The 21,948-nt window shown below is 44.2% G+C and overlaps 1 protein-coding gene across 1 annotated transcript in view; it reads right to left on the bottom strand.

Moving 5' to 3' along the window:
- Positions 1-20,730, bottom strand: part of ANKRD13A (ankyrin repeat domain 13A) — a 32,669-nt gene extending 11,939 nt beyond the window's left edge. Inside the window, exons 1-6 of the mRNA XM_066370733.1 lie at positions 20,372-20,730; positions 11,624-11,756; positions 10,502-10,626; positions 7,508-7,553; positions 5,761-5,904; positions 4,704-4,893 (exon numbers count right to left, since the gene is read on the bottom strand). Of these exons, the coding sequence (XP_066226830.1) occupies positions 4,704-4,893; positions 5,761-5,904; positions 7,508-7,553; positions 10,502-10,626; positions 11,624-11,756; positions 20,372-20,467 (734 nt within the window). The 5' untranslated portion in view covers positions 20,468-20,730. The remainder of the gene's footprint in view (positions 1-4,703; positions 4,894-5,760; positions 5,905-7,507; positions 7,554-10,501; positions 10,627-11,623; positions 11,757-20,371) is intronic.
- Between the last annotated feature and the right edge of the window lie 1,218 nt (positions 20,731-21,948).

Genomic DNA, 21,948 nt, shown 5'->3' with positions numbered 1-21,948 from the left:
CCTGCAGCCTTTATAGTTTTTTCCCCCAGCTTAAGTTAGTGAAGGGCCCCTGGAAACTATGGTCCAACTGTCCACAAAAGGATGTTATGAATAACAGATGGCTTATGCATCCCCTGCCCCCCTCCCAGCTATTAATCAGTTGGCCTCACCCCGGCACAGCCAGCCTCCGTTCTTGGCTTCTTTACAAAAACTACCAGCATAGGTGACAGAGGTGGTGACATTTATCGAACAGCTGTCCTAAAGAAGGGAGTGAAGATGACCAGTGTCTAAGGGCTCGCCACACAGTGGTGTCTGGGTTAGAGCATATATCTAGGTCATCTTAACCAGAGGCACAGATGTCCCCATATACAGCCACAGCTCAATTGAGGAATTCTTAGAACGAGGAGGCACTGGCCATCCTCCTTCCCCAGGAAAGAGTTGGCAGGACGGGAACTCATCCAGCAAGCCGCTTGGAGAAACCATCAATGCCTGCAAAATGGCTTGGGAGTCAGTCATGTGTTTTATCAGGCTTGGTGCAGCAGGGGGGAGGGATGTTAAAAGCAGTTTTTCAGCCCAGCCATTGATCTGTGGAACTGCTTTTAAAGTAGCCCAGCATTCCAGCAGCAGCTGCAGCATTGGTAAAGTGCCCAAAAACCCAGTTATTCCACTCAACACACTCCTGGAAAAACTGAACACGGGAACCAAGAGCAGCCAAGAAGCTCTAACTCTTTTTCAAAGCAGCACACCCTACCACTGAGGCGAGGCCTGGCCAAACTGCCCCTTTGTTTATGACCCTGGTCGGCCAACTGCGGCTCGCGAGCCACATGCGGCTCTTTGGCCCCTTGAGTGTAGCTCTTCCACAAAATACCACGTGCGGGCGCTACCTCGATAAGGAATGTACCTACCTATATAGTTTAAGTTTAAAAAATTTGGCTCTAAAAAGAAATTTCAATCATTGTACTGTTGATATTTGGCTCTGTTGACTAATGAGTTTGCCGACCACTGGTCTAAGACATCACATCCTAGGCTCTATTGAGACTGCTGCACTTGGCCCTGTGTAGGGCAACTTCCTGCCTCGTGCTCTGATCCTGGACATGGGTGAAGTGGAACATCACATGGGAAGCTCCAGGAATGGTGGCAGGTTAGTCAAGTCACAAAAAAGGTCCGTGATTATTTGCATATTGTGTTTCCAAACAGTTTGCTTCTCTTCTAATGGGATTTGGTAAATGAAAGGCCAGATGAGGTATAAAATGTTTTATGTGTGTATTACCACCATCATCAGAGAAAGGACCCAAGTTTAGTTTTTCTATTAGTTGTTCGCAATTAATACACCATGACCCTTGGAGGGAATGAAGGAAATCCTAAAGGGATTATTCAAACTACAAACTATGTCCAAGTGACATTTCAGAAACAAAATAATCCTGGGGTACAGGGGGTCAGGGACCACACTAACTGATTAATAAACTAGAGCCCTCTCGGCCCTGGCCGGTTGGCTCAGCGGTAGAGCGTCGGCCTGGCATGCGGGGGACCCGGGTTCAATTCCCGACCAGGGCACATAGGAGAAGTGCCCATTTGCTTCTCCACCCCTCCCCCTCTCCTTCCTCTCTGTCTCTCTCTTCCCCTCCCGCAGCCAAGGCTCCATTGGAGCAAAGATGGCCCGGGCGCTGGGGATGGCTCCTTGGCCTCTGCCCCAGGCGCTAGAGTGGCTCTGGTCGCGGCAGAGCGACCCCCCGGAGGGGCAGAGCATCGCGCCCTGGTGGGCAGAGCGTTGCCCCTGGTGGGTGTGCCGGGTGGATCCCGGTCGGGCGCATGCGGGAGTCTGTCTCTCCCCGTTTCCAGCTTCAGAAAAATACAAAAAAACAAAACAAAACTAGAGCCCTCTCTTACTCATTGATAATTGAAAATCAAGATATTCCTTTCGGTGAACAAATTCAATCCTTGGTTCCTTCTCTGTCACTGAGATTTCAGCATGGGAAATAATACTTTCTTGGCGCACAGTCATCTGAAGGACCAAAGGGGGACTAGATCTGTTCCCCTTCATCCTTCACATCTGCTGAGAAACAGAGCTGTGCTTTCCTCCCTGGAAACCACACCCCCCACTCACCTCCATCTGCTCTGGCCACAATCCTGACTATTTCACTTCCTTTTCCATTCCTACTCTCTGGTAGTTCAGTTTTATTTGTTTATTTGAAAAACTAAAGAACTTATTTTGGTATTTCTTCAATAACGATGCAAGACCCTGAATTCCATCCTATACAGTAACCTCCTCTGGGGTAATCTGAACAAGTACCAATCCCAGTAGCAACATGCCCCGATCCGGCACCAACTCCTCCACAAAGGCCGTCCACTTCTCCGCCATCCTGCCCATAAATCCACTGACAGTTTAGTTATTAAATTCAATGTCTACCTCCTAGTTTAAAACCAGGATTCTAATAACTTTTTGGCACTTGACTAACTTTACATGTAGAGGCATCTGAAGATGATATGAGAACTCCCAGCTTCCCTCTTTTGCCAATTTCCCCTCTGCTTGTCGCTGCTGAGACCACACACCAAAGGCCACGTAGCAAGTGCTGTGGTTTGGAGGCTGCAATACAATTCGGAGAAAAGCTATGATGGTGGCAGGGAGTGTTTTGTTTAAGGTGAGCTGAGCATAATCTTTCAGAGAAGAGAAAAACCCAAACTGCAACCAGAGGGTAAATATTAGGTCAAAAATTTATGCGGAGCCCTGGCCAGTTGGCTCAGTGGTAGAGCGTCGGCCTGGTGTGCAGGAGTCCCGGGTTCAATTCCCGGCCAGGGCACACAGAAGCACCCATCTGCTTCTCCACCCCTCCCCCTCTCTTTCCTCTCTGTCTCTCTCTTCCCCTCCCACAGCCAAGGCTCCATTGGAGCAAAGTTTGCCCGGGTGCTGAGGATGGCTCCATGGCCTCTGCCTCAGGTGCTAGAATGGCTCTGGTTGTAACAAAGCAACGGCCCAAATGGGCAGAGCATTGCCCCCTGGTGGGCGTGCTGGGTGGATCCTGGTCAGGCGCATGTGGGAGTCTGTCTGATTGCCTCCCCGTTTCCAACTTCATACTCAAATCCTTAATGCACGTGAAGCTCACTGAGCACAGTTTAATTCTGAGTACCACCAAAAAAGCAGCTCTTCTAGAAATTCTCTCAGCAACCCATCAGTAGCAAAAGGACAGTTAGTTTGAACCATCTGAAAACCGTGTTCATACAAAATGCGACTTAGTCCTCAGAACAAATGGAACATGCCATCTTCTCCCATCCACCCTCAGTGGGAAACAGCCAATAACCAGCACACTCTCTTCAGAAACTGTATTCAAGAACAACTAGCAACTCTGTTCACAAACTAGAGGGAACGGCGGCTCTTCTCATGACCTCTTAGGGCGTAGACTTCAGAGACTTCATCTCTAAGTTCACTTCTTTTTTTTCGGCTGAAGAAACAGAAACCTGGAGAGATTAAGCCACTTGCCCAAAGCCGCACAGTTAGGAGCATGCTCAGTTCTTTCAGCTCCTGTCGCCACTGCTGGGATGTCGCATTGACAGCAGGCTCCTCTATCCGTCAGCTTTATGAACAGAGCCCTGTGCTAAAAGTGCCCTCCTCTCTGCAGAGGCATACACCAAAGAGTAGAGATGTCTTCCCAAGATCCGTACTGGTCAAGCCATGGTCAGTCCCTAAACCGTGCTACCCCGGAAGACAATGGCTGTCATCTGGAGAGGCTAGTGACCAAAGGCTGGCAATGGGGCACTGACTCCACCTCAGGAGGGGTGCCCCTACCAAAACAGCAGCACACCTGGTGTTTGGGTTTTCTCTTCTGCTACAAACAGATACCCTAATCCCACTGCTTGATGTAAAATGAAAGAAATAGGGCACTTAAGAAGTCTTATATTTGACTAAACAGAAAACTCAGTTTTATTAATGTATTTTATATTGGCAACAAGAAAAGAAAAAGAAAGGACAGTTAGTATACTTATGAAGAGAAAAGGAAGCCTGAATCCAGGATAACGTTCTTTGTGTTAGCTCACGTACTGCTTGGTATACAGAGAGCTGGATGTGACACCCTCACTCCGGCCCATACAGACTCCCAGCTCAGCGAGCCCTAAGGCAGAGACACTCAGGTTAGCGGCTGACAGCGTCTACTTTCCTTATGAATGCCCTACACACTTCTGCACAGCCCAGAGGCAGATGACCACACACATCTGGGTTAACCGAGGTTTCTTCGGGGAGAATGTGGAATAGAACTGAAACCCTCCAGACTCTTGTTCTAAACTATTAGGTCTCACTGTAGGGGAGATGGGGAGACAGAACCACATTTAACTCTCTGAACGGTGTGAACATGACTGATATCCACATAACCACATTTAATACTGGATCACTTCTAGCTTCTGGAAACTCAAAAGTTCCATGGTTTGGGACTAGGGAGTCTGGTGGATCCCCAGAAACCAAAACAAAAATAAAATTCAAGTAAAATCCTTTAGAAAGGGCCCATAAAAGAATATGAAGACATTTCTTGAAGATTTAACCAATGTACTTTAAAATGATATAAGATGAAGGACATCAGCTTTGGTTTGTTTGGTGAGAGCAGAGATTAAAACACTAGTGGTTAAACTGCCCTATTAGAAAAATCCCAATCCACCCATAACTTCCAATCAATACATACACGCCACTCAAGATGGCAGTAAAGGAGTGAGACATTAAAATGCAGAACCTACATTCGTACCTTTCAAAAGCAATATTTTTAGTATCAAGACTGGTGTTAATGATTGGGCTCGTGAGTCGCCTCTCCACCTCCCTGGCTGATGGCTTCATCATGTCCAGAGAGAGGCGCTCCATTTCCTGGGAAAGATCAAAGTGTTCAGTGGTGACCACTCTGTCATCATGGTTAACTTCCATCAACTCCGCCCAGTTGTCTGTTCATGGAAACAAGGGCATAACTAAGTACAATACAAGTAAGATGCAAAAACAAGAAAGCCTCATATGTTAAAATGCATCATCCTTTTCCACAACTCATAAGAGGCTTTGGGTCATTTTCCCCAAAGATGCAGACTTTTAAAATAATTTGCATTCTTTGTTAGCAACACATTATCTGTATACTTTTTAATATATATGATCATAGGCCCTGGTCAGGTAGCTCAGTGGGTTAGAGCGTCGTCTGATATGTATGCTAAGCTCACAGGTTTATTTATTTATTTATTTATTTAGTATTTTTCTGAAGCTGGAAACGGGGAGAGACAGTCAGACAGACTCCTGCATGATCCACCCGGCACTCCCACCAGGGGCGACGCTCTGCCCACCAGGGGGCGATGCTCTGCCCCTCCGGGGCGTCACTCTGCCGCGACCAGAGCCACTCTAGCGCCTGGGGCAGAGGCCAAGGAGCCATCCCCAGCGCCCGAGCCATCCCTGCTCCAATGGAGCCCTGGCTGCGGGAGAGGAAGAGAGAGACAGAGAGGAAGGAGGGGGTGGGGGCGGAGAAGCAAATGGGCGCTTCTCCTATGTGCCCTGGCCGGGAATCGAACCCGGGTCCCCCGCACGCCAGGCCGACACTCCACCGCTGAGCCAACCGGCCAGGGCCAGCTCACAGGTTTGATCCCCAGTCAGGGCACATACAAGAAGGAATCAGTGAGTGCACAACTAAATGAAACAACTAAGTGAAACAAGCTGATGCTTCTCTCTCTCTCTCTCCCTTCCCTTCTCTCTCAAATCAATGAAAAAACATAAAAAGAAAATCACTATAGCTTAGTGTAAGCAGTGATTATTACTACAGTGGAATCACTTACCTTCTCCCTTAAATATAAAACTGCGCCTCCCTCTAATCCAGCTCATGTTCTCAAATCCCAGCAACGTGATATCAACCCGCAGTTTGGCACCGCTTTTCCAAATGCGACAGACATCATTCGGGCACATTCTGGAAACCAAGGGCACTGAAGAAGAGAAGCGTACTACTGAGAGAAACTGAGGGCCAAGCAGGATACCCAGGCCCAGGAAATCAGGGTTCTGATTTTAATGAAAGGATAGGAGTAGCAAGAAGCTGGCCATCATATAGAACTGGACCTGGCCCCCACACTTTGCTACAAGAAGTCACTCTTAAAAAAACAAATTCAAATAATGAATAAATAAATAAAAATATTTGATCCCTGGTCAGGGCACATACTGAATCTCTAAAAAAATATATATATATATTTAAAAAAACAAAATGCCTGACCTGTGGTAGAGCAGTGGACAAAGTGTCAATCTGGAATGCTGAGGTTGCCAGAAAACCCCAGACTTCCTCAGCCAAGGCATATAAAAAAAGCAACTACTACTACGAGTTGATGCTTCCCAATCTTCCCCCCTTTCTCTCTCTCTGCTCTCTCTAAAATCAATAAATCTTTAAAATAAATTTTAAAAAAAGAGAAATGGACCTTCTGTTCAATAGCTCTTTATAAAAGTGCATGTCTATGGCCCAAGAAAGCTCTAAATGAATTCCCCAAGCGTATTCTCAATCCCAAAATGAGACCCTCTTGTTGACTGCCATCAGAGCTAAACTGTGTCCATCTGGCCTTTCTTGTTTGCATATGCTACACTTGCCAAATGGCTGCAGCCTACCATATTGTCATATCCACCATTCAAAATATCAAGTGTCTGAAATGTGCTGCCTTTTAACAAAACCTGAAATCAGAGTGATTATTTGCATTAGAAAAAACTCATTCATTTCACAGTAGAATCTGAAGTTCTCTTCCTTTATGTACTTTTTACTTCAAGGTTTCATTACAAATACGACTTCTTGCCTGAAAGGGAAGTCTGGATGTGAAAATGGCTGAAAACTGGGAATTAAGAGCTGTCATTAACTGATCTACAAGAAATAAAAGTAGAACAGCTATAGCCCTGGCCAGATGGCTCAGTTGGTTAGAGCATCACCCTGATGTGTAAAGGTTGTGGGTTTGATCTCCAGTCGGGGCACATTCAGGAACAGACTGATGTTTCTGTCTCTCCCCCCAATCCTCTCTCTCTTTAAAATCAATCAATAAATTTTAAAATAAGTAGAACATCTATAAAAATTACTGTCAGTCAATTTCCCTTATATAAGATTTTGGAGAAATACATCCATTTTGTAAAAAAACAAGCTAACCCAATATTCATCTCATCTTCTTCCTTAGACTAACAAATTTAAAAGAATCAAGCTTAAGGAAATTAGTATCTAAATTATGGCATATCTTACTAAAATATTAGCCTTTTAAGAACTAATAATATAGACAAATGTCAGCTAGAAATGATGAAAGACAAAATTGTCTATATGTTACATTTATGGATGCTTGGGAGAAAAAAGTCCTGTGGTGTTGGGAAAAGACCAAAAGGAAAACACCCAAGGCATTGACCGTAGTTGTGCTTAAGTGAAGTAAGAGGTGACTATCTTTTCTTATTCTTACCTATACATCTTCTAGATTTAAAAAAAATACATGTCACTTTTATAAAGAAAAAATAAACCTATTTTCAGGCTAAAGAAATTTGAAAATAGTAATAAATTACCAGCCCACAGCCACTCACCCCAGCTGGTGAACTCCCATTTCATCTGCACATAGAAATCCGGAGTCTGAAGGACAAAGGTTTAAAAGAAATTACCGTTGGTACTATTAACTAAACACAAACATAGTAAGGGTTAATAGAATTTTATAAGTGGAGGAGGGAGAGAGAACAGAGAAAATAAGAAGAAGCACAAATTGCAAATCCATCAAAACAAATGCTTACTTTATATTCAGGCTGTGATTTGTTCATGATATAAAATGTCTAGACAGTTAATAAAGTTAATTGAAAGCAATAAGTTTGGAGGGGGATAAAAGTCAAATCTGATTTAGGGGCTCAGTCAAGTTCCTAACAGTAACAGAAAGAGGAGCATGAGAGGATGGGCTGAAGTACCAGCAGGCAATGAACATAACAGGCTGCTCTAAGCAAAGAGAAATGAAGGTCAGTTCCATCTATAATATATATTAAAACAGGAACTTGACTGTAAAAGGCTTTGTGTTCTGGAAAAGAGCTTCGCATTTATCAGACCACTCTGTGAAACCAAAAAGAGGCAGCTAGACATCCCTTCCCCAAGGAGTTGATATTTTCCTCCAGTTAAAAGACTGTTGCCCCCACTTTTCCCTTACACTTCTAGAATTTGGCTTTTTGAAGTTTTACACCATCATGGCAGCCCCATCTAAGATGATTTTCTGACCTGCTATGAATTTTACAGAAGGTGCTTGGAGCGCTATTTCATTTCTTAACTACCATCTTTTTTCATTTCAACAGTTAACATTCAAAAAGAGAACTGCTAGAAATTCCAGGTTGGTTTTCTGTTCCTTCCCACTTCCAAGGTTTTGCTGTGGTTTTTACAGAAACAGAGCAGGAAGACCAAGACTGTGGCCTGGTTTAAAACCAGCCCTTCCAATGATGGGTGATGATGCTCTCCAAGGGCAGCGGATAAGAAAGGCGAGCATGTTAGGAGACAAAACCTCAACAGCCTCTGCTGCCAATAAGAACACAGTTCATTTTACCCGGCCCATAACTTCAAGCAGAGAACATAACTCAGTGTGGTTCACTGTTATGGATCAATACAGGTACAAAAAAAAAAAAAGAAAGAAAGAAAGAAAGAAAGAAAGAAAAAGGAAAAGAAAACCATTTACACTGAATTTTTATTTTTTATTTTATTTTATTTTTTTTAATTAATTTTTTTTCTTTTTTTTTTTTTTTTTTTTACAGAGACAGAGAGAGAGTCAGAGTGAGGGATAGACAGGGACAGACAGACAGGAACGGAGAGATGAGAAGCATCAATCATTAGTTTTTTCGTTGCACATTGCGACACCTTAGTTGTTCATTGATTGCTTTCTCATATGTGCCTTGACCGCGGGCCTTCAGCAGACCAAGTAACCCCTTGCTGGAGCCAGCGACCTTGGGTCCAAGCTGGTGAATTTTTGCTCAAACCAGATGAGCCCACGCTCAAGCTGGCGACCTCGGGGTCTCGAACCTGGGTCTTCCGCAACCCAGTCCGACGCTCTATCCACTGCTCCACCGCCTGGTCAGACTACACTGAATTTTTAAAATGAAGGGTGACTTCATGTTAAGTAATTTTTGTTTTGTCAAATGGATGAAGTTTTTAGTTACCCCTGCAGTAAATTAGATAATCCATGTGATCGTTGTACACTCAAACACACATCTATTTTAAAAACAATGCAGCCTGACCAGGCGGTGGAGCAGTGGATAGAGTGTTGGACTGGGATGCGGAGGACCCAAGTTTGAGACCCCAAGGTCGCCAGCTTGAGTGAGGGCTCATCTGGTTTGAGCAAAGCTTACCAGCTTGGACCCAAGGTCGCTGGCTTGAGCAAGGGGTTAGTTACTTGGTCTGCTGTAGCCCCACGGTCAAGGCACATACGAGAAAGCAATCAATGAACAACTAAAGTGCCACAACGAAAAACTGATGCTTCTCATCTCTCTCCGTTCCTGCCTGTCTGTCCCTATCTATCCCTCTCTCTGACTCTGTCTCTGTCAAAAACAAAACAAAACAAAACAATGCATATAATAATAAAAAACCCAATGCATATAACCAATTCATATGTCATGGAAGGCTTCTTTGCAGTACATGGAAAATTAGTATCTTAGGCAGGCTTTAGTTTGTATGAAATAGAAATATTTTCTGAAAGAGTGCTCAGATAATGAGCAGTGATAGTCTAACCTCTAGAAAAATTGTTCTTTTATCAACAGAACTGTGTTTTGACTAACACTGTAAAGCCGATTTATCAACAAATATCTTTGGAGCTATTTTGGGGAGCTCACTTCTAAGTGCTTAAATTGAAAACAAATGACATGAAAACTGAACCACTAGCACTTTGTGTCTTCTTCTTCCCTAGGAATATTGCACATGGTTGACTGATAAGATGATTTTTTCAGTAACAAAGATGATCTGAAGAATGGCAACCATCATCCACAACAATCCAGAAGCCTAGAAGTAAGATTTTTTAGAGAAACTTCTCTAAGTGTCACAGAGCCCATACAGTTTAATTCGCAAGACAGGGAAACTTCCCCAAAGCCAAAAACTGTACATAAAATAAGGCAATGGATTAGAAGTTGCAAAATACTAATGGCTAGAAGTGACAGGTGTGACCAGGAGAAGTTGCACACAGAAGACTTCTCAGACTCAACAGATCCTGAAAATCACTAATGCCTAACACAATCGCCCCAAGATGACCTATGCACAGGATGCTACCTTTAAGAAACCAGACACCTATACAAATTGCCTGATGTCCATTTGTCTAAGTTCTAATTCTTAAATAGCACTTAAAAGGGTAAGCCTAATGGCCTAGAAATATAATTTGTGGAGGACCTTATACTTTAACAAATTGGAAAGGAAAGAAATAATGCTACTTAGTATTCAATACATCACATTCACATTAGCAATTCATAAAACTCTTTAGGAAGGCACACAGGAATGTCAAACTGTGACTCTGGCTCGAGTGTCAGCATTTAACTTGAATGATGGCAGTGTCTTGCGGTATTTATGAATACCTCAAGAAGTTTCTGGAGCAGTTCAGGAACTCCTTCGAGGGCCATGGATGTGTTGTTGTAGTCTCGATGTTGAAGAACTGTGTACACCATCTCAGGGTCACTGGTGCTCACAGCCTCGTGTAAAACTGGAAACAAAAAGATGAAATTTAATCACCTAGTGTTCTCACTCTTACTGACCAATTCCAAAGCTAGTATGGAAAATATCCATATAGATCAAAGAAAGACCAACACTTTCCTCCTGGGGGACAGAGGCTGCAGTCCCACATCGTTTATGACCATCATTTATTTTCTTTTTTTTTAATGTTTAGTTTATTGATTCTAGAGAGAGAGAAGGGAGACAGAGATACAGGAACATCAAACTGTTCCTGTATGTGCCCTGACCAGGGACTAAACCCGCAACCTCTGCACTTCAGGACAATGCTCTAAACAGCTGAGCTATCCGGCCAGAGCTGACCATGACTTCTTATTGCTAGCTCTTAAATAGGTAAAAAAAGAAGAAAATAGAGAACTCTTCACTTGGTCAAACCCCTTCCATCCTTCCCTTATCCTCCTTTCTTACCACTGGTCATGAAATCCTGACAACGTCTTCAGAGAGCTGGCTTTAAACATGTGATCGAACAACCATCCATACATACAGACCAAGCAGGTGGGTCTTGTGCTTCTACAATCCCTGGCTCAGGCAACACAAAGCTACCCTGACTAATAATGGGAGAACTTGCAAACAAAAAAAGTGACATGTCAGGATTTCACTGGAAAGGCCATTTTAGCCAACATTTCTTTTTGATTTTGCCAATCCTAATAGATTCATCGTAGTTACCACCAGATTTCTCGGGGGAATCAGGTCTCCACACTTGTGTGTAGTGGGAAGGGTTTGTACTGAGAGCTATTTTCTAGATGAAAGTTGCTGTTCACCCAAGGGCTTTTGGCCCAGGATACAATTCAGGCCATTGTGCTGCAGATCAGTCAGCAGCATCCGAAGTTTTCATCTCCTCGCCCCAGCCCCTTGTCTCAAGAGAGAAAGTCTTATGATAAAGATGGCTCGGAGGACAGTGATGACTGAGACCAGCCTTTATTCAGAGCACCTGAAATGAAAGGCTTTAAAGATTTGAAAAGCACACTTGCCTGTCCATCCCTCGCGATTTTCTTTTGTAACATCAGCTTTATGGCGGAGCAAGACTCTAGCAGATTCCAAATGTCCCAAAGAAACAGCAAGATGCAATAAGGTCCGACCTCGTGGATCCAGCACCTCCACATTCTGTAAAGGAAACACTGGCATTTATATAACTGGATGTATTTTATAAAAATTTGGCATTATATTTGAGAGATCATATAAGTATAAAAACAGAAGACAGTGTTTACACATTAATTGCAGCAATAGATAGAAACATGAAAACCTGCATGTGGGCACAGTAGAAACAGGAATTTGGAGACTACAAATAAAGATGAATGTTACTGAGTTCCTTTTTCTTTAGAAGTAAGTGCCTAATGAATAAATGCTGGTTGTAGGCCTCAGATCATCAAACACAACCTTAAGCTCTCAACCACACTCAAATTAAGTCTAAATAAGGCTGTCATGAAATACAGCCACCCTACAACAAGAAACGTAGGGGATTTCTTAAGCACATATCAGCATTCAAGTGTAGAATAGGAAGTGCAGGCCTTTAATCAAAACTGAAAGTAGAGAAATTTGGGTCAGAATAAATTATATTCCCTAGCTGGATCCCCACCAAAACACCACTCTCATGATTGTGTCTTGAGTTCCAAGTGGACTGAAGTAGCCACATTCATGGGTCCTGCGGACAAGAAGCATCATCTGCCAGGTATGGATGAGGACATATTTATTTATTTATTTATTTATTTATTTATTTATTTATTTATTTATTTATTTTTTATAGAGACAGAGAGAGAGTCAGAGAGAGGGATAGACAGACAGGAATGGAGAGAGATGAGAAGCATCAATCATTAATTTTTCATTGCGCATTGCGACACCTTAGTTGTTCATTGACTGCTTTCTCATATGTGCCTTGACCACGGGGCTACAGCAGACCAAGTAACCCCTTGCTCAAGCCAGCGACCTTGGGTCCAAGCTGGTGAGCTTTGCTCAAACCAGATGAGCCTGCGCTCAAGCTGGCTCAAACCTGGGCCCTCCGCATCCCAGTCCAACACTCTATCCACTGCGCCACCGCCTGGTCAGGCGGATGAGGACATATTTATAAGTGTGAGAACACACACATGCATGCCATCAGCCCGTTTCCCTTTGAGGGTTTTCCTCCAGGTGCTAGACATACCCATTCAGCTATTCCTCTTCATTCCTGTTCTGGCCCTCCTGCTGGCACCTGCATTAGGTCTCCAGAGCCAAGTGCCTGCTTCTCTGGGGTGAACTCAGTCTGAATGACTGGACTCTGCCTTCCAAAGACGGCTCTGAACTTTCTTCCAGGGACACAAGTTGCCATGCAACTTTTGGAATTTAAAAACTCTAAGTGCCATAATACTTCTGAGGAAATATGCTTTGTCTTGATTTGAGATGCTAGTTGTTGTGTGCATGTATTAACTGCAGCCTCCAAACATATCCAGAACGTTCCACTGACTGGCCACAGGGAAGGAAGGAAAGGAGCACTATGGGTAAACTACTATCCCACAGGTATTGAACCTTCCTGTTTTGCTAAGTATATCATGGTTATTGTGCAGTGAAGATGGGAACTGTTACTGAGGAATAACAGAAGTGGTTGAAGACATTTTGCTAAGTGAACACACATCCTCCTGGGCCAGTCTCAGGCTTCAGAGTTTTTTCTCAGGCACTGAAATACCAATGCTTCTCTTCAAACAGGGTCCACACCACCTCCCAGGATTCTCTTGCTTTCCCCAAGGGTATGTGGCCTATCTCACTGAAGAGAGAAAAAAATGCCAAAGGGTAGGTTCCAAAAATATAAAGAACTACTCAAGAATAAAAAGACAGCCCAATTTAAATTGGCAAAGGATTTGAATAGACACTTCTTCAAAGATATATAAATGACCAATAAGCACATGAAAAGATGCTCAACATCACCAATTATCATGGAAATACAAATCAAAGCCACACTTCACACCCACTAGGATGGCTACAATCAAGGCAGACAATGACAAGGGTTGACAAGGATGTGAAGAAACTAGAAGCCTCACACACTGCTGGTGGGAATGTAAAATGGTACAGCCAATTTTAAAAAACAGTTGGCAGGTCCTCAGTGTTAATCATTGTGAGTCTGTGATCCAGCAGTTCCTCTCATAGGTATTTACCAAAGTGAAATAAAAACATACAGCCATACTAAAACTTGTACACAAATGTACATAGCATCATTATTCTTAATAGCCAAAAATAGGGGGAAAAAACAAATGTCCATCAAGTAGCAAACGGATAAACAAACAAACAAAAAATATATATACATATACAATGGCATTTTATTCAGCCATAAAAAGAAATGAAAAAAATAAAAGAAGGATATGAAGTACTGATATCTGCCACAACATGGATGAACCTCAAAAACATAGTATGTTAAAGAAGCCAGGCACAAAAGGTCACCTGTTATATAATTCAATTTATATGAAATGTCCAGAATAGGCAACTCTATCAAGATAGCAAAGTATATTAGTGGCTGCCTGGGGCTGACGGAGTTGGAGGAAATGGGGAGTGACTGAGGGACATAGAGTTTCCTTTTTGGGGTGAGAAAATGTTCTGGAATTTGATAGTGGTGATGGCTGCACAACTCAACGAATATACTAAAAACCACTGAATAATACACTTTAATGGGTGAATTGCATGGTACGGGAATTACATATTCAGTAAAAGGATTTAAAAATCAGTGTATGTATATGTTTTACGTAATACAAAAAACTAACATATCATCAACATACTGTTTGATGAGTTGCGTAATTTCTTTTGAGTTTCAGTTTGCTCCCTTGTAAAATGAGAGCAATAAAAAACACCTACCTTACTGAGCTCTTACAAGGGTCAAAGCACAACACCTAACCCCATAGTAAGCACTAAGAATAATTAGTTCTTATTATCATACACCCACACTATGCAGTTTCATATAAGCTGTCACTTTCTTCCTAAAAAGGGATTTGTTCAAATTTCATTACAGTTGACAGGGAGGCTTAGGGTCTTCAATTAATGACATTAGTTCAGTGAGCAAGAGCTTTCAGAAATTTATTGGAATCATTTTTTTCTTTAAATTTCTTCAGTCCTGAGCTGTCCCAAATTAAAAATACCCAGCCCATTCAATTATAATAGTGCCCCCCCAAGAAAAGGAATGAGATTTCTGCAATACCTCCTTTCTATTTATTAATTTAAGCCCACCAACTTTGCTTGCTCAAAGCTTTCCTTACCATGTTACTGTTCTCAGGAGAGTAAAAGGCAGAGCTTTGAGGCCAGGCTGCAGAACTAGACATCAGGCCCACTTTTCGGGTCCCTCCCTAGCCTCAGGTGATTTACTCAACCCTTCTGTGCCTTGGTACCAGCATGAAGTAAGTGCTTCATAAACTATCACCGTTAGCCCTTGGGGGGCAGTGCATTGGACAACCACTGTCATTCCTGGGCAGTCACAGACTGCCCTGGTTTGCTGTGGCTGTGGCCTGAACTGTTTCCCCTACTCTAAGTCAGTGGGAAAAGAAAGGTATTCACAGGCCTGGTTCCCTAAGGTTAGCCAGAACTCCTGACAGCCAAGAGGAGCACCTGCGAGTAAGCTCTAGGCTCTTTATCTTGAATGCCTGGCCTCTCACTCACAGAAGGCCTCCTGTCAACAGGCACTGACTTGAATGTGCACCCGGTGGCCTTGCCCAGCCTTGCCACAGGCTGGGGTGAGCATTCTGGGGTGGTTCCCTGTTGAGCTCTGAGTACTGCTGCTTCCTAGACCACTCTCTTCCTCTTGCCTGAATTTTGTGCTTTCACCTGCTGGTACCTAACAGGGGCTGGCCCCTAGCATCAGGCCTAATTTGCTACCCTATGTCCCACTCGGTCCCAGGGTCTTCCCTGCCGTCTAAAGTATTGACTGACCTTTGTATTTGTCCCCTTTCATTCATTCATTCTCTCAGTATCAGTAAGAAGGTTTTTTTTCTTGTTTTTTTGATATTTTTTCAAAGTGTTTTTTTGATATTTTTCCAAATTGGGGGCAGGCAGATAGACTCCCGCATGGGCCTGACCGGGATCCACCGGGCATGCCCACCAAGGGGCGATGCTCTGCCCATCTGGGGCATTGCTCTGTTGCAACCAGAACCATTCTAGCGCCAGAGGTGGAGGCCATGGAGCTGTCCTCAGTGCCCGCCTGGGCCAACTTTGTTCCAGTGGAGCCTTGGCTGTGGGAGGTGAAGAGAGACAGAGAGAAAGGAGAGGGGGAAGGGTGCAGAAGCAAATGGTTGCTTCTCCTGTGTGCCCTGGCCAGGAATCGAACCCAGGACTTCCACACACCAGGCCAATGCTCTACTGCTGAGCCAACCAGCCAGGGACAGTAAAAAGTTTTTATTCACTCTCCCAGCATTGGTAAGAAGATCAAAGATGTTTAAACAGACCTCCTCTCTGCTAAATGACAAATGACAACTTTATTTTGTACTTTATCTCAATATTTGACAAGAAGCTAGACAGCCCCAATACTGAGGAAGTGCAGATGCAAAACGCAGCTGACCTAAAACTAGATCTATCCAGTCAGTTTCTAGTCACTGTAGGTAACGCAAATCATTTCAACTGCACCAATCAACTTCAAGGCCCCAGTGAATAGTACAGACAGTAAATCTGATGGGTTAAGAGGCTCTGAATAAAGTGCTTCTGCTGAGCAAATGTTGAAAGCGTGAAACAATCTCATAGTTGGCAAAGTTAGTTACTAAACAGCCAACTCCAGCTATTAGCAGGATGGTGGGTTGGGGACTGATACACAACACTCAGAAGCACATACTTATCAGCTTCATCTGGATAAACTTGATTCTTTCTGTGTTGCTGTTCCCAAAACAAAATAAAATTCTTACAGCAACCAGTGCGCCTGCTTCAAGTCTCACTCGTGGAATGGAAGGAATGAAGGAATGGAGGAATGGATAGCAGAAAACTACTGGCAAATAAAACATTAAGTTGAAACAGGCCCTGGCCGGTTGGCTCAGTGATAGAACGTCGGCCTGGCGTGCAGAAGTCCCAGGTTCGATTCCAGGCCAGGGCACACAGGAGAAGCACCCATCTGCTTCTCCACCCCTCCCCCTCTCCTTCCTCTCTGTCTCTCTCTTCCCCTCCCGCAGCCGAGGCTCCACTGGAGCAAAGATGGCCCGGGCGCTGGGAATGGCTCCTTGGCCTCTGCCCCAGGCGCTAGAGTGGCTCTGGTCACAACAGAGCGACGCCCTGGAGGGGCAGAGCATCACCCCCTGGTGGGCAGAGCGTTGCCCCTGATGGGCGTGCCGGGGTGGATCCCGGTCGGGCGCATGCGGGAGTCTGTCTGACTGTCTCTCCCCGTTTCCAGCTTCAGAAAAATACAAAAGAAAAAAAAAAAAAAACCATTAAGTGAAACAGCTAGTGTTATTGCTGGGGTAGTAGGAATTTTTTGTTTTTAATTATACAACCAATATGTGTTCCTTGTAGAAAAACTGGAACATACATAAAAGGAACTAAATACCCAGGATGATCATCAAAATAACAGCAGCAGCTACTGCATATGGTACTGTGCCCATCTCCTATGTACCTGCGTTTTCAGAAGGGTTCTCTGCCTTATTATTCACAATCCCGAAATGGAGGCACCTTTAGTCAAAGAAGTATAGTGGGAGGGTTAAGAATACAAGATTAGGATAGAGTCCGACTTTCTGGGTTCACAGCCTGGTTTGGCTACTGGCTAAGTGTACGACAGAGCCTCTCTACCTCAGTTTCCTAATCTCTAATATGGGAATCACACTAGTACCTACCTCAGAGAATTAGTGTGAAAATTAAATCTAAAACTGCACGTAAAAAGTTCAGCACAGCACCTGGCAAAACAGCCTTCAGTGTTACTCTAGCCATTTTCAAAGGGGATAAAACAATTCAGGCCCTAGCCAGATAGCTCAGTTGGTTAGACCATCTTCCCAATGCATGGAGGTTGCCGGTTCGATCCCTGGTCAGGGCACATATAAAGACAGATCGATGGTTCTGTCTCTCTCCCTTTCTCTCTAAAATGAATCAATTAAAAAATACATAAAAATATAAACTTATTCTTTAAAAAAAAAATTCAGCAAAGGCAAATAATATACCCATTCTCACAACTTAATCAGCATTAGTACTGGCCATTAACTCAACTGCCTCCAAGTCACAGAAATAGGTAGCTGTTTCATAATCAACAGAGGGTCTCAATAAATATGAAAGCAACAAAATATTTCCTGCTTCATATTTTAGTGACATCAATTATAAACTTCTTGACCCTGAACCAATTATACAATCTGCAGGGCCCAGTGAACAATAAAAATGTAAGCTCCCTTATAAAAAAAAATTATGAATTTCAGGACAGTAACAGCAGAGCACTAAACCAATCACAAGCCCCTTCTAAGCACAAGGTAGCATGCCCTTAAAGCCAACCTCTGTCAATCCTTCCCAATGGCCAACTTTCAGGAGTGAAATTGGATTGAGTGTGTTCAAGATGTTCTTTATGAATACATTTTAACAACCTCTTTCCCAAAGGGAACAGGTATACTATGAAATGATCTGCAGTGATAACCAATAACAAAGTCAAAACCAAGTAACTAGTAAGTATGAATAGTCCTCCTTGACCTCCTAGATAGTTGAAGACATTAAGGACCAACTTACCCCAGGAAAATCTGCTGCAAAATTATAATTTTCTAATCACAATTGTCCTTAACATTTTTTCAAGTTAAGAGTCACTGAGAACTTTCAATGAACACTTTTATCACAGCTTGCAGGAAAAAGAGATACTTCAATTATGTCACATTTTAGATTTTAAACCAAGACTTTGTTCTTATCAAACAAGTTTTTCTGTCAAGACAAACTGCAGTTTATTTAAACTCTTTTCTTCACCCACAATGACTAAAAAACGGGTTATTTTCAAACATTGGTACTGAAAGAGTGTGTGGTTTAATGATGATGATGAATCTCCCTATCAGATGGGATGTTAGTTCTGTGACTTTGTACTTTATCTCGATATTTCACAAGAAGCTAGACAGCCCTGATACTGAGGAAGTGCAGATGCAAAACGCAGCTGACCTAAAACCAGATCTATCCAGTCTGTTTTAAAATGTCCAAGGTGAGACTTAAGAGTTAAGAGCAAAATGATGGGGGACTCCCTCTGTAAAAGAAAGGGACTTAAATCATCAGGTATACGTAATAGGATGCCCCACGGTGAATCATTTACTCCGGGGGCATGATCTAATTAAGACCAATGACTCTTACAGTAAAGTTTATTTTTGTTGGCTAGAGGATTTAAATATTTAAAAAGTGAGGTGCTCTCTGGGGGTATGCCTGTGCCTTTCCCTTCCTTCCCCCTCCTTCTCTTCTTCCCCCAGGTCTGTATTCCTTGCCCCTCCCTTCTAAGCTCTAAGGGACCCCATGAGACTTGCAACCAGGGGAGCAGTGGGCATCGGCAGCTCATCTCAGACTAACCCCTGAACCTGTCTCCAAGGTCCCCTTTCCCCTAACTTCCTTTCCAAAAGGCCAATCAATTATTCCTTTACTTTCTGCACAAAAAGAAAAAGAGAAAGGAAAAAAAAGTGACTTGTAACTTCCAGTGGGTGCTTAACAAATTTAAAAATATGGCAGGATGCAAGAACATCCTTAGAAGTGACCAGTCATCAAAAGAGGTGATGCTGAATTTTCACCAACCAAAAGACAACCAATGCTCCTTTGGTCTACAATTCCTTGACAATTATAGTGTGTCAATTGTGATGTATACCAAAACCAGGACTTCAGTACATAGGATAGAATAAAGTCAACAAGAACAATTGCACCAAATAACTACAAATCCTTATTCTAACTGCTAAGTTTATTAGCTTGTAACTTGAAGGCACCAATAACTACTAGAATTGTTGAGATGCCTTGAAAACAGTTTCTCAAGCAAAACCCTACTGATAGTATTTGGTTGGGGGTGGGGGGTGGGGGGCTATCTTGTGCCCTGGAGGTGGATGCTGAACAGTATCCTTGGCCTCTTTCACTATTAGATCCCACCCACTCCCTACTTGTAACAACCAAAAATGTCTACATTCATTACCATTTGGAGGGTCAAAATTACCTCCAACTAAGAACCACTGCTTTAAAGAGATGGCAATAAATAAAAAATGAGGAATCACTGTACTTTAGAACAGGACAGGATTTTAAAGATCCTGGACACCAGTGATTCTCACACTTTGGTATCAGTCTCCCTGGGCGAGAGAGGAAAAATGCCTTGCCCAAGGTCACAGGACAAGTCAGAACCTGGACCCAAACCCAACCAAGCCCTTCCTTACAAAAAGGGTGGGTGGGGTGAGGGGTGCGTATTGTCCTTACCTCTTTGGGAAAGGCAGTGGAGCCTAACTGGTTAAGACGGTGCACCCTGGAACAAGCCGGCCAGTTAAAATCCTGACTTGATATTTAATAGGTAGGTGGGCGACCTTGTACAAGGCACATAACCTCGGAGCGCCTCAGTTTCCCTTTCTGTCAAATATAATAACAATACCTACGATTGTTACCAAGTCAAAAAGTTATTGTAATAAAGCCCTCGGTACAGGGCCTGGCACACAGTAAGCACTCAATCCGCGTCCTGTTGTTATTATAGCCCCACGGCTGAAGAACTAAAGGGGTCCACGGAGCCCCGAGGGCAGAGGGCTGGAGATGGGCTCAGGGAGGATAAACGACCCCAGATTGTCCCCTCCTCCCCTCGCCGGGCGCAGGACCCCCGCCCCGCCCCGCACCTGGTCCTGCAGCTCCTTCTCCAGCTGCCGGTAGTCGTTGTTCCAGACCAGGAGGTGCAAAGGGAAGTGGCCGATGGGGTCGCGGGCCGAGGACATGGCGAAGAGGCCGCAGCCGGGCCCTCACCACCCGCTTGCCAAGCCTCAGCCCCCGCGGGGTCTCCGGCGCCCGCCTGCCCGGCGGCCGGTGAGCGAGAGAAACAGGCGAGCGAGTGAAGGGCGCGGTTCGCGGCCGAGCGGGCCCGGTGCGGGGCGCGCAGGAGGTCGGGGGTCGGGTCCGGGACCGGTGGGCCGCGCCCACCCCGCGCCCCGCCGCGGTGCCGCCCGCGCTGACAGCTCCCGAACCGACTTCTGCCGACCTAACTGCCCCAAACCGGGAAGTGCCGGGAGCGGACCACCGCACACCGCGGCAGGGGGAATGAGAGGAGACCAGTCACCTGACCCGGGGTCCACTCAATTCCACCCACCTCCGACTTCACACCGAGAGATACAGTGCAATCCCCTAAATAATTTAAAATTCTCTCCCATAGTCCAGGACCTGGACATGGAAAATTGAGACTACCCGTCACCAGCCCTTTTCCCCTGCTGAAGCAACCTCATTTGGTTCGGTCCACAACTGGACTCCATCAAACGACTCCGCGGTTTGGGGGTGACAACAGGATCTGGGCCAAACCATTCCACCTACTGACTCCCTTGCAGCCTTTTTGGATCTGGGCAAATGCTTCCATGATTGGTCAGAAGCCGTTTTGGAAGTGGACAACACCAAAGAGTTCTGATGGGGGAACTATAAACCCTGAAGAAATGGCAGTAAATATTTTCATCGTATGGAGATAGTTCTATCTCATGGTGTCTCAAGGAAGGGCATTTTTGAACTAGATAGTTCCTTGTAAGTGTTGTCCTATGCTTTGTAGGATATTGAGCAGCATCCCAGGCCTTTCTACCCACTGTCGGTAGCACTCTCTAGAAGTACCTCCAGACATTGTCAATTGTCCCCTGGAGGAGGAAAATTACCCCCAGTTGAAAACCACTGTTCTATCAATATCTGAACTCCAAACTCGGTTATGATTCAGTTACCTATGGTGATGATTTATTTCACATGAGTGTCTTTTTTTAAATTGAGTTTAGAGAGCCTAACCAGGTGGTGGCGCAGTGGATAGAGCGTTGGACTGGGATGCCAAGGACCAGAGCGCAGGCTCATCTGGTTTGAGCAAAAAGGTCATCAGCTCGGACCCAAGGTCGCTGGCTTGAGCAAGGGGTTACTCGGTTTGCTGAAGGCCCCGTGGTCAAGGCACATATGAGAAAGCAATCAATGAACAACTAAGGTGTCTTAATGCACAACAAAAAACTAATGATTGATTCTTCTCATCTCTCCCGTTCCTGTCTGTCTGTCCCTATCTATCCCTCTCTCTGACTCTCTCTCTCTGTAAAAAACAAAAACAAAAAAACAACAAAAAAATTGAGTTTAGAGAGAGGTGAGAAAGAGAGAAAGGGTGTGTGTGTGGGGGGAGCCAGAAGCATCAACTGGCAGTAATTGCTTCTCATATGTGCCTTGACCAGGCAAGCCTGGGGTATCAAACCCG

Source organism: Saccopteryx leptura, chromosome 2, assembly GCF_036850995.1.
Source record: "Saccopteryx leptura isolate mSacLep1 chromosome 2, mSacLep1_pri_phased_curated, whole genome shotgun sequence".
In the NCBI taxonomy this organism is placed as follows: Eukaryota; Metazoa; Chordata; class Mammalia; order Chiroptera; family Emballonuridae; genus Saccopteryx; species Saccopteryx leptura.
The sequence above is the reverse complement of the archived record's forward strand: the minus strand, read 5'-3'. Positions and strand labels throughout refer to the sequence as shown.